Source organism: Diorhabda carinulata, chromosome 4 (genome assembly GCF_026250575.1).
Source record: "Diorhabda carinulata isolate Delta chromosome 4, icDioCari1.1, whole genome shotgun sequence".
Taxonomy (NCBI): Eukaryota; Metazoa; Arthropoda; class Insecta; order Coleoptera; family Chrysomelidae; genus Diorhabda; species Diorhabda carinulata.
The window spans coordinates 30,436,216-30,448,964 of NC_079463.1; the positions used below are offsets into that span (position 1 = coordinate 30,436,216).

A 12,749-nucleotide genomic window follows, 5' to 3' on the forward strand; every position below is an offset into this window, starting at 1 on the left:
GCTACTCAGTTTGCAAGAGTGTGTCATTGAAGATGTCGGCACTTCGGCTCTATATGCATTTAATCTTCCTTCGGGTTCCTTCGATTTCATTAGAACACTCGCATCGGCCGCTTCGTCTATTTGTATCTAGTTTTTCTTGGAAAGTACTCGGTCGATCGTGACCCTACATGGAGGTTCGGATTCTAATGGATCTTTCTTGTCTTATAAGTGCCCTTGTACCTACGAAGGTGGACACTATAGTTTGCTTTGTCGTTTCTGAGATGAAAGACAGGTACAGTAACAGTCCCAATACGCTTCATTGGAGTACTTTGGACTCAATTTGTTATATATCAGTTTATTCTGAGTGATATTTTACTAGAAAGAATCTTTTAAGCAAGTAGGACTACAAGATTTAATAGCTTGTTTTGTAGGTCATCGCTTACCTAGTTGATTGTTCCATTGTGCTATTCCTCGAGTTTGTAATGAAAAATAATGTTTTTGTTCACCAATGTAGGTTCCAATTTTTCACAAACTTTGGATTGTATTGGTACAAAGCTCAATTCTGTTGTGTTTTTGCAAGTCTTCGGGAACTTTATTATCGCAGTTACTTTCCATTTGGTATTTGTTGAATTGCTTCTATTCCTTTTTATTTATTTCCTTCATTTTATGTGAATTAGAACTCAATAATCTTTCTGATTAGTACTTTTGAAATTTTAAAGAAATTGTTAGTTTGATTATTCTTCTTGTACGTTTTTATTGAATTTCAGAATTCGTACAGAGCTTTTTTCATATTTATTTTTGGTATAGTTTTGTTTTTACTTCTAGACTCTAGACAATTTTTCAAATGTTTCATATTTAAAGTCACGTCTGGCCTTGATCCGTTCAACATATAAATTAATATGCCTGTTTGACCAGAAGGTATTCATAACTAAACGCAATATTTTCGAATGTCGTTGGTAACAGTCGAGATATTTTTATGATCCATTGTTTTTACTGCAACGTGATACTGGAGACCATAATGACCCTGAAGGACACGCAACACCTGACCGTTTCAGATCCCTTTGCACTTCTGCATATATTTATGTCCAATTGCATTTTTATTTTCGACAATAAAAATATGGAAATACAATGGTAGCCCGTGAAAGGTACAGAATATGGATTATGGAAAAGTGTTAATTATTCGGAAGAAAAAACTGCTAATAATCTTATTATTAATATGATGAAACATCTGTAGCCACTTCAAATTTATTGTAATGAAGCTAGTAAATAATTATAACAAGTAATATCGAGTCTTGAACTTTGAACTTGAACCATTTTGAGCAGGTTACGTAAATTGATAATAAAGGAAAAATAATTCGGATAATCCTCAAACCGCGAGCCAAATCTCTAAGAGCAGCGTAGCTTCGCTTCTCGCCTCGCCTGGTTTGGTGTAAGTATGAAACAATGAGGACCTCCAAAAAGAAGATATATTGGAATTCCTGGGGTCGAAAGATTACTGTTTTATTGAGGAAGCTATGCGAAGAAATTTGTACCTCTAATATGTATTTTTAAATTCGAGGACACATGGCGTGATCGCCACATTTTGTGATCATATATCACAATTATCACTTGATGATTGTTATAGTTCTATTCTCATGAATTCTGCTAACGCAGACGTAGACGTAGCACAATATACATTTCTTCATTTGTTAGAAATCGCTTCAAATCATTTTGGAACAAAAATTAATCGAAGGGAGCTAGATCAGGTGAATATAGGAGACGAGATAATAGATATTAATGCAGATTAGGTAGTTTTAATTACAAGAATAGTGTACGAATTGAGTTTCACTATTCATTATTCCATTTATAGTATAGTACTTCAATTGTGATCACACACTTATCTAAATGTTGTTTGTGGAGAAGTTTTGCTTTCAAAAAAGTACTAAATGATCCTTCTTTTTGGTCAGTATTTATCATCTTTAATGAAACTTGTCGCATGAATTAGGAACATCCACCCTGGGGTGCTAGGTTGAGTAGATCAGCTGCTATATGGTAGATGACATACCCATATGGGTAGTTACATATATATTTACGCGTGTTTAGGATTACATACTAATTTTCGAACCATTATTTATATATATTACGTAATATCAAGAAAACCGTAAATCTAGTAATATAAGTAAGGTAGGTCATTTTTTTTTCAATGCGGATGTTTATCTACATCATAATTCTCAGGCTCCAGTCATCAGAAAAGTTGGCCAACGTTATTTATCTGTTCATTGAAAATTTATGTCAAGCGGATGTACTCGCAACACAAACGCTCAAAGTTTTTTTAATCATCAAATATATAATGTACTTGTCGTCATTAACGTCTACATGAACTTAATTTATAATACTAAGTTTATTTACAACTTTGAAAATAAACAACACGAGAATTAGTTTCACTCGAAAGTTTTCAAAATAATGTTGTTGTGTGATAATAATACAATTTATTTTACATGACAATTAGGACTTTAGGTGTTGAAGATTGGTTTTGAGAAAATTCTACTTATTTGTATTACAGCAAATCATTGTTCTTTACCAAATTCCTTATCTTCTCAGAATTTTCTTTAGGAGTCCTGAAGAGGCACTATATTTGTTCATTAAAGTGCTAGCTAGTCCACCTCAAGCTCACAAATTCTCATAAAAAAAAATGATGTAGAGAAATATAGAAAATTAATTTTAATGATATTCGATTGGCAATCGATTTATACCAAATTCATTAAGTAGCTATTCAAAGTTTGCATCCAATAACCTCCTCCACGACACTTACGAATGACTTCCAAGCTTTCAGTTCTTGCATGCTAAGTTTTTTTATAAAATTTATGTCGAATAGCAACCTCTTAATTTGTAGCCCAATAAAATTACCCACGGCTTCACTTAACTAGGCAAATAATTGCCCTAGTTATTTAAATCCCTCAAAATCTTTGTTAACTTTTTGTATTCTTCAGTATACAAAAGGAGTATACCTAATTTTTGAGGTCCTAGTTGACATTTGGATCTTTCTCGCTAAATTTGCCTTAGGCTCATCGCAAATTGAACCCAGTCCATGTACAGCCAATGTAAGACCGAAACCCAGCCCAAGCCCATGTTTTTGGACACGCTCAGACAAGCTCTAATCAATTCAATCAATTTCTCCATTGTACAAAAGTCTTGAACAACAAAAAATACAAGATAAAAATGTTGTATAAAAAACAAAGTAAAAACACAGACAGTAAACAGACCCACGTAACTGGATTGCTAGTACAACTGGACCCACGTGGGTCTGAACTGTCCTTGGAATGGGTTTAATAAGCGCCAATCCGTTTAAAACTGTGTTTTACAAGTACACACGAGTGTTGCGTGTAGGAGGTGCATGGCCTGAGTTTAATTTGTAGTGGGCCTTACTGCGCGACAATTGAGATTGGTCTTGTAGTTTAAGTGCATATTTTCGTAAGTTTCTTCCTTTGACATTGAATGGGCAATTTGTCTAGATGATTCCTAATTTTTTTATATAATAACACAACTTTACGTAGCGATGTCCACGTGTTCTTAGCCTACGTCCTACACAAGAAAATAACCCCTATTTTTACTATCCTCCTCTTTATATTATCCTCCAAAGGATGAAGTGAAATCATATATATTTGATTCAGCAGTTATTTCCATGCTTGCCTATCCTGTGCAATCTTTCCGGCATGATGCAGTCTCATATTAAGGGTTTTGTTTGGTCAACCCATTTAGTTGGAGATCTGCCTCTTGGGCGTTTGTCTTCTATGATTAATCGACGACGGCGTCTTTCCTAGTGTTGGTAATTTAGGAACCAAGATAGTTAAAATTGTTTACCATTTCGTAGCCTGCAATTTCTGATGTTTGTCTGTCAACTATTTATGTTGTTATTGCTGGTATGGTTGACGCTATGATCATTGTGTCTTCGGCGTAGTGCAGGTTGTTGATCCTCTTTCCATCAATTGATATTCCGTCTTTCCACTTATCTAGAACCTCTCTTATGACGTATCCGCTATAAAAGTTAAATAATGTAGTTGAAAGACTGCAGCCCTGTCTAACTCCTGCGGCAGTTCTGAAGGTCCCCGAGTAAACCCCGTCGATTCCAACTGTTTATCTGATAGAGGTTGTACACAAGTTGAAACAGGCGTTTTGGCGTTTCCATTTGCTCCATTATGGTCCAAAGATAGCTCCAGGCGCTTTTTGATAATATAGAAAACTATTATGGCAATGAACAAATCTTAGACGATACGAATAACGAAAACTGTAAAAATACTCAACAAGAAAATTTTGAATCTATGATAGATGACAGATCTATTTCCAATGAATTGTGAGGGGGTGTGCGTAGTAAATAAAACACATAAATACACTAACAAAACAAAGCTATATTTTTAGTGCTTATATATGTTATTTTTTTACAACAATATACACGAATTAAATCTATATTATTTGACACAATAAACATTTGTATTAGAAAATTCTTATTTTTCCAATACAACTTTTAGAATGCATATATATTAATATATAAAAATTATATTTTGAGATCATATTCTAAACATCACAGATGTCAAAAAATATATTATGTATTTGATATCTCAAAATTTCTCAATGTAATATATAGCAGAATTGAACGATCGCAGAAATTTGCAACTCTGCAACATGAAGTTTGTCCAAAATCTAAAATAAACCAACCGAGATGGAAGTTATCCAACAATAAGAAGATTATAATTTCAAATTTGTTTTCCCTAACTCGGTTTTTGTTGACTAAAAATTATATCAAACGTAAGCCCTGTTCCTTCCTAAAACAAAAAATGTGTAACATCGACAAACAAGCTGGCAAAGCTGCCAAAAAGTAATTCTGCATTTTTCTGATTTTACTTTGTACTAAATTTTTCTTTGGGCCGTTATACATTAATCAATTAAAAAATAATTATAAAATACTGTAGTCGACAGTATAACCAGACCAAAACATGATTTTAAAAATCTTGTAAGAAAATCTCCCATTTTCTTTTCAACGATTAGTCGTAATTCAAATTTCGTATAATCGATATTCAAATTACAACTAACAATTATTCATAACATCACTCAATAAGTCGTGTTACTAACATACAGATGGCGCTGCCACTGTCTAAATCGAATGACATTTAAGGATCACCAACTTTCAAAAGACTATGTGTCAAATTTCATGACATTTCGATTAGTCAGAAAAAAGTGACAGACATTTAAGTGAAGCTATGTGACAATGGATGAAACATGGACCCATCACTTTACTCCGGAAACAAAACGATCATTATCTGAGAGGACTGCAGCCGATGAACCACGTCCGAAGCGTCCAAAGGCACAACAGTCAGCTGAGGAGGTTATGGCTTCAGTAATCATCATCGACTATCCCCAAAAGAGAAAGATGATCAATCGCGAATACTACATAGAGTCGAAGAAAAAACTTAAATTGAACGAATTGCTTACTCATCCACCGTATAGACCAGATCTGGCCCCACAGCACGAAATCGAGAAGTTGGAGAAGCGTTGGAATGATTGTATTGCTCTTGAAGGAAATTACATGGATAAATAAATTCGATTTTTGGCAAAAAATGTGTTTTTTTTAGTTAGTCACACGACTTGAGTGTTGTTATACTTACGGACACACCAATTACAATTACCTTATATAAATACAAAAATCTTCCAACTTCCACTGCCTAAGTTAAAAAAAAAAAAGAAAAAAAAACTTTTAAAGACCATGATTCGAATCACATATTGGTCCAATATTAAAAATCTGTTATAGAATGTCATATATTCAAATCTAAGTATACCTGAGTTTAAGCAATAAAAATAAGGTTAATCTTTGTAAACATAATTAAATTCCAAAAATTAAAACTTATTTATGATTTTATTATCACCCAAAAACGACACATTCATTTTAGAGAGAACCATCCTATGGCGCCTTATTGTTATTGCTTTCAGTCAGGTATATTAACTAATATGTTCATAGGTAGAGAATTTTTATTATAATTTTACCCTGAGCAAATTTTGTAAATAATGCAGATATTAAAACAAATGTGTGAAATAAACTTTCAAAAATATTTATAAGCAAATATTTGCAGATTGGAAGCCTCTTGAAAGATTTTATGGAAAGTATCGTGGCGTCTTCGGGAAATAAAATAAAAATCTTAGAATATTTAGAATTGGAGGTTGTTTTATTCGAATTTCATGAAAATTTTGTTAGATAATGTTGTTTATAAAGTACTGAAAAATAACTAGAACCAAACTGGAAGAAATTTAAAAAAATTATATATATCGTATATCAAAGAAACCTATTTGGAGAAAGTACTGCTAGAAGTAGCTCAGTTTTTGGAGCAAATGTTTAGGAAACTGGACTTCATCCATTTCAAAGAAACATGTTTAGAAAAGGTACTGTCAAAGGTAGCTAGGCTAATGGAGAAATTGTTTCCTGCTGAAAAATTGAGGCAAATAATTTGACACCTCATCTGGTGACACCATTTTTGGGTTCATTCAATAGAAACATATTTAGAGAAAGTACTGCCAGAAATAGCTCAGCTTTTGGACAAATTATTATGTTTGGAATGGTTGTGGTGCGTCTATTTAATGTAAACATATTTAGAGAAGGTACTGCCAAAGGTAGCTAGGCTCATGGAGAAATTGTTTGCTGCTGAAGAATTAAGGCAAATAATTGGTGACACTATTCAGAGCTTTCGAGATTCATGTTTCATATTTGGAATAATTGGGTTCATTCAATGGAAAAATATTTAAGAAGGTACTACCAGATATAACTCGACATTTGGACAAATCGTTCCATACTGTAGTGGCCGATTTTATCTTTGGATGGGTTATGGTGCACCCATTTAATGGAAAAATATTTAGAGAAGGTACTGCCAGAGATAGCCCATCTTTTGAACAAACAATTCCACATTTATGTGGACAATTTTATATATGGAATAATTTGACATTTGGACTGGTGATTTCGTTCAGAATTTTCGAAATTCGAGAACCTTTGAGAGGCCAATTTAATATTTGGATTGTTTATGGTGCGTCCATTTCATGGAAATATATTTAGAGAAGGTACTACAAGTGATAGACAAAATATTACACATTCAGTGGTCAATGATATGTTTGAAATAGTTGAAGTTTCGCCCAATTTGAGAACATTTAATTGGACTAAGGTTTCATTTCATGGAAACAAATTCATAGAATGGTACTACCGGAGATAGATCAGTATTTGGATGAAATATTACACATTTAAGAGGCCATTTTTATGATTGGAATAGTTAAAGCTTGCGTCCGTTCCATAGAAATATATTTAGAGATGGTACTGCCAGATATAACTCAGTTTTTTTCTACTGTTGAATTGAAAGAAATAATTTGACAACTGGATTGGTAACCACATTCAAAATTTTGGAAATTCTGGATACAATTTTGGAAAACGGGAAACAAATTTGGGAAAATGGCGACTATATTAAAAATTAAAAATATCTGTGCCGATTTTTTATTTAAATGGACCAGCAGTTCAGATGGCGGTGGGTATGTTGGAAAACAAGGAAAAGAAAGATGGACCCAAAAGAGCACAACATGGCAACGAAAAGAGACCAGAAGAAAAGTAAGAAGACCTCAGAAACGATGGCTTAATGGAGAATGTCGCAGGCCAACACTGTTGGCATTAGGAGAGGTCTTTGTCCAAGAGTGGTTGCATAACGGTTGATAATGAACAGGGCCAGGAAACGGATTGACCCTCGTATATGAATACACTGAGAAAAATTAATACAAAAATGAAAAGAAGATAACTAAACTTACTACGGAATGATATTTAATCATTTCAATAGAAAGCGGACTTTTATAACAGATTTTTAAATAAAAACAAATATTTTCAGTATGGTAGCAAATACATATAAATAATCAAAATACCACTTGAAAAAAAAACAAGGAAAGTTGTACAAGTTGCCGACATTTCTTTTATTTACAGAATGACATTGCACTTTAGTCGGTTACTTGTCACAAACATTTTATATTTATCTTAAATAATTAAATACTAAATTAGAAGGTAACTAAATGGAAATATAAAAGAGGAATAAGTTTATATATTTTTTGCATCTTATATTTTTCGAAATTTATTTCAAAAGCTACGTCATCGCTATAAATATTTTATCAACAGCAACACGTATACAGAGAGTTACAAAATTCAAGAATGAAAAATTATCAGTTACGAAAGATTTTTTTTATAAAAAAATTTGTTCAGCCCCCTCTTTTTGCCAGATATAAACATTAGTAAAAAAATGGAATCTAGAATGTGAATTTTGAAGTGACAGGACAATATATGGGTAGAATTTTTTCTCTGGTAGGGATAAAATAAATTAATTAATGTTTTTCTTTAATTTCGGAAAAACGGTATAAGTTAGAAGAAAAAACTTGTAATCAAAATTGTATATCTTTTAATTTTACACAAAAATGGTCCTTTGAAGTTTGTTTTTATCACTGATATTTACAAACATAGAGTGACCAGAACTTTTGAACTGTTTATAACCGAATTAAAATTAAAAAAAAATAATTTTCAATTCAAGATTTAATATAAATTAAAAATTAATTCTCCCGGTGACAAAGTGGTTAAAAATTAATTTTTTTGTTATAAACTATTCAAAATAAGTTCTTTTAGGTTAGAATTAATAATTTTCTAAATACATTTGATTTTGAATCAGCTAAAATATTATCATCCCTTCAGCTACAGCCACCCCAATTTTGTGCATATCAAAAAACCTCAAAGAACTATTTTTGTGTGAAGTTAAATAATCTATAACTATGATTTGAAGTTTTTTAAAACTTTTATCGTAAAAAATACTTTTTATTAATTTTAGGCCCCCTTGCCCAGAGTTGATTTCGAAAAATATCCCTCAAATTTACTTCTTCAACTTATACTGAAAAATGTTTTTCTAATAAAAATTAGTCTGGATTTTTTTATATCAAAATAAATTGAGAACAAAATTTTTTGTATTGAATATAACATATAATAAATATATTAATAAAAAGATTTTAGATGATATTTTCAGTTTACAAAAATAAAATTTTGAAAAAAAATTATGTCATAAAATTCTATTGAAAATAATGAAATATATGGTTATTTAAATAAAATCGAAAATATATTAAAAATTTATTCTATAATTTTTTAGGGGAATTTCGGAAGGGGGCGAATTGGGGAATTTTTTTTATAGAAATTTATACATGTGATGTAGATTTATAGATAAATATATAACTTTTTAATTGCTCTTTTCAAAAATTGATTTTTTTTTAATTAATCAAAAACTATTTAAAAATAATTATATTTCGATAATCTAATTCCCAAGTGATATTTTGACGATAATGAAGTTGCCTTTTTTTGAATACATATAAGCCTATAAACAAGAATTTATGCAAAATAGATAATTTTTCAAAACTGATTCCGAAATGTGTTAATTTGCATTTCATATGGGCAAGCCTACGATATTTTGCACAAACAACATTCTCTTATAAAATAATAATTGTATCTATAATTTATTGATCCAAATTTTGTTTAAAAATTCAATAAGTCACGAGCTGGATTAATAAAATTATTATTCAAAAGAAGAAAGTGCAATTTGGCATCAAGTAAGAATTTTCAAATATCTCGAAAATAAAAAATTAAAATGTTTTAACAAAAAATTTAGAGATAAAAATTTATTAAATAACTTTCAATATGAGTGAAATAGGTGAACAATGGAAATAAATAGTTTATCCACGTGGAATATTAGAAAATTTATAAAAAATTGGAAAATATAAATATTTTTTTTAATTTTAATAATTAAAAACGTTTTTTATGTAAATTTGAAAATTTCTTATCATTTATATAAATAGTTATAAGTTTATGCAAAATTAGAAAATATTATTTTTAAAATGTTTCAATTTTTAATCATATATAGAAAAATTATTTGTTTTTAGGTCAAAATGTGAGAAAATATAATTAAATCTATAATTTTTTTGTTAGAAATTTATTTTTTACACTATATTAAATATTTTGATTTTTTTCAAAGACTTTGTACGCTTTTTTCGAAAATTTGGAAAAATGTAGATTGGAGACATTTTTATTAAATTATTGGTCTTTGTATTTTTGACTTAAAACAAACAACAATTTCTAAAAATTTCAAATATTTTTGTTTTTATTAGGTACATCCAAAAATAATTTGTTTTTTGATCGAAATTTGAAAAAAAAAACAAATCTATAAATGTAATAAATTCTTAAACAATCATAAAGTGGATTTTTTAAATGTACTCTCAGACTTAATCACATCAAGAGAAATATTTATAGCATTTAAATAGATTAATAAAAAAAATATATCTGAGATTACTCTGTAGGTACGATTCAAAATAAAAAAATATTTTTATAAATTTTCAATTTTCCCTGCAGTTAAGCTAAAAAAATTTTTAACATAATTTATCTTTTTTGTTAGAAAAATTAGTTATAAAAAATTTCAACCTTCAAATTTTTAATTTAAGCTTTTTTTATCGTTTTCAATGACTTTTTTTAGATATTGTCAAAAGTGATTTTTGTAGTATATCAATTTATATAAAAATAACTTCCCTATTTCTTATTGAGTTAATAGAGGGGACAATAATATTTTTAAATATTTGATTCATGGACTTTTGATGACATAAAAATATATGAGAATGACTATTGGCAATAATTTTGGTATTTTATTTAATTGAATATTGCATAAATTCGTGATTAGTTAGGCATTTCCTTTGAAAAAAAAATCGGCAACAAAATGAAAGATTTTAGAGATCAAAAGAAAGAAAAAAACTCTAGTTTAAAAATAAATATAGTCTATAAAAAGACAAACAAAATATAGTACTTAAACTGTACACAAAAAAAAACTTATAATTAATTAAATTTCTTGAAACAAAACTTAAGTTGTACTTTACATTATAATTAATAAATTTTCTTCGAGATCGAAATTTGTAACAAAAGTGGAAGAGGGTTCGTAGGAGGAGGGACAAAAGACACACTTTTATAGGGAATGTCTTTTTAACTACTCAATTCTGATAATCTGGGTAGTTTCGTTGGTCTTTCCATGGCGGGGATCCAGTCCATCTTTTTCGTAAAATCAGACGTCGAACGTTTCTTAACTGACATAAAATCTGAAACAAAAACATTTTCAAAATATATAAATATTAACAAAAAAAAAAGTTAATAAAGACAACGAAGGAGTTTTTTTTCGTACGCTATTAATAAATATATTAACATAACCTCAAATTATAAGTACTAACTATTTTTAAGTATTTAGAATTAATTATTAATTTATATTATATTTCTAACGAAACAAAAGTAAGAATATACATCAGGAAATACTACGAGGTTTATAAAACATTAAAATCTGCTAACTTCTAACAAACTAAACAAGAAATTAATCAGCACAGTGCGTGAAAACATTCAAATTCAATCGCTAAAGTCACAAGTATGAATATTCCGCAGGGTATATGTATTAGGATAACAATTTAAACATATATAGCATACGATTTTTTTAAAGTCGAGTAGTGTTGTCTATGAGGATTGCCTAGAAAAATTAAACGAGCTAGGCAAGGAAAATAAAATTGCTCTACAATGGATTACGGGAAGCACCAGAGTGAAAGGAAACGAAATAGCTGATCTAACGTCTTCAGGTGTTTGTTGAGGCGACAGTGCCCCGATATAACTCCTGTTAGTATTCGTAGATTGTTCTTACTTAGATTCTAGATCTAGATCTACTCTGGTTATAGTTTTCCAGAGGAGTCTTTGTCTGTCTCAGCCAAAGAGCTGATATTGAAGATAGAGAGAGAGAGCGGCAACTAAGTAGAATCGTACTATTGGAAGAGAGAGAAAGAGTATCGATTTACCACCCTCCATCTCTCTCTACTAGTCATTTATATCAAATCTTCTCTTTTACCGTTCCTCCTCGCGACACTTCGATCTCAAGGCGAATCAATCAGAACAGAGTAGAGGGAAATTACTGTTAAAAACTGTTTCAACGAATAAGAAAAACATTTAATAAGGCTCCAAGCAATCTGCTTTCGCATAAAGTTTCTTTAATTCTTAAAATGCGTTGGATATATTTCTATCTCATAAAACTACGAGTGTCTTTTTTCTTCAAACTCCGTTAGGGTATAAATAAAAGACAAGTTCATATAAAACAATTATTTTATTACCAAAAAAATTGGTACACTTACGATTACTTTTTGACATAATCACCGAAGAAATCGAAACATTTGTCATATGTGTGAAAAAACTTTTCAACGCCCTCTTCAAAGAAAATTGCCGCCAATGAACAGACCTTGAAACTTCTGGAAATTCCGTAGACAAAGCAGTAATGGTGAATCTACGGTTTTATTTAACCATCCTGTCAACTCGTTGAACCATCACTCATGAAGTTTTCCTCATACACACGACTCATTCCCCGATGGATTTCAGCATAACTACTGCCTGCAGCCTGTAGAAAACGAATCACACTTGGCGTGACCATCAATAATGGCGGACATGTTTACGTGGCTGTAGCACAACGCCGACTGACGCCTGAACGTCAACAATGGCGGAGCGTATAGTGCGACAGCTTCGCAGTCGCATACCTGCTTTCTTCTGCTCGCGTCTGTACGGATCGATCGGAGATTGAAAAAAAGCGACTCTCGTTCTTCTTATAAGACAAGGAAATTTCTAGCAAAGCTATTTCTAAATTGAGATTTTTAATAATTAAATTTATAGAAATATGTTTCAATACTTTTTT

The 12,749-nt window shown here is 30.6% G+C and overlaps 1 protein-coding gene across 1 annotated transcript in view; it reads right to left on the reverse strand.

Annotated features, from left to right (window-relative positions):
• Window positions 1-4,344: 4,344 nt before the first annotated feature.
• Window positions 4,345-12,749, reverse strand: part of LOC130893215 (uncharacterized) — a 64,103-nt gene continuing 55,698 nt past the window's right edge. The window contains exon 2 of the mRNA XM_057799141.1: window positions 4,345-11,133. Coding sequence (XP_057655124.1) covers window positions 11,021-11,133 — 113 coding nt within the window. The 3' untranslated portion in view covers window positions 4,345-11,020. The remainder of the gene's footprint in view (window positions 11,134-12,749) is intronic.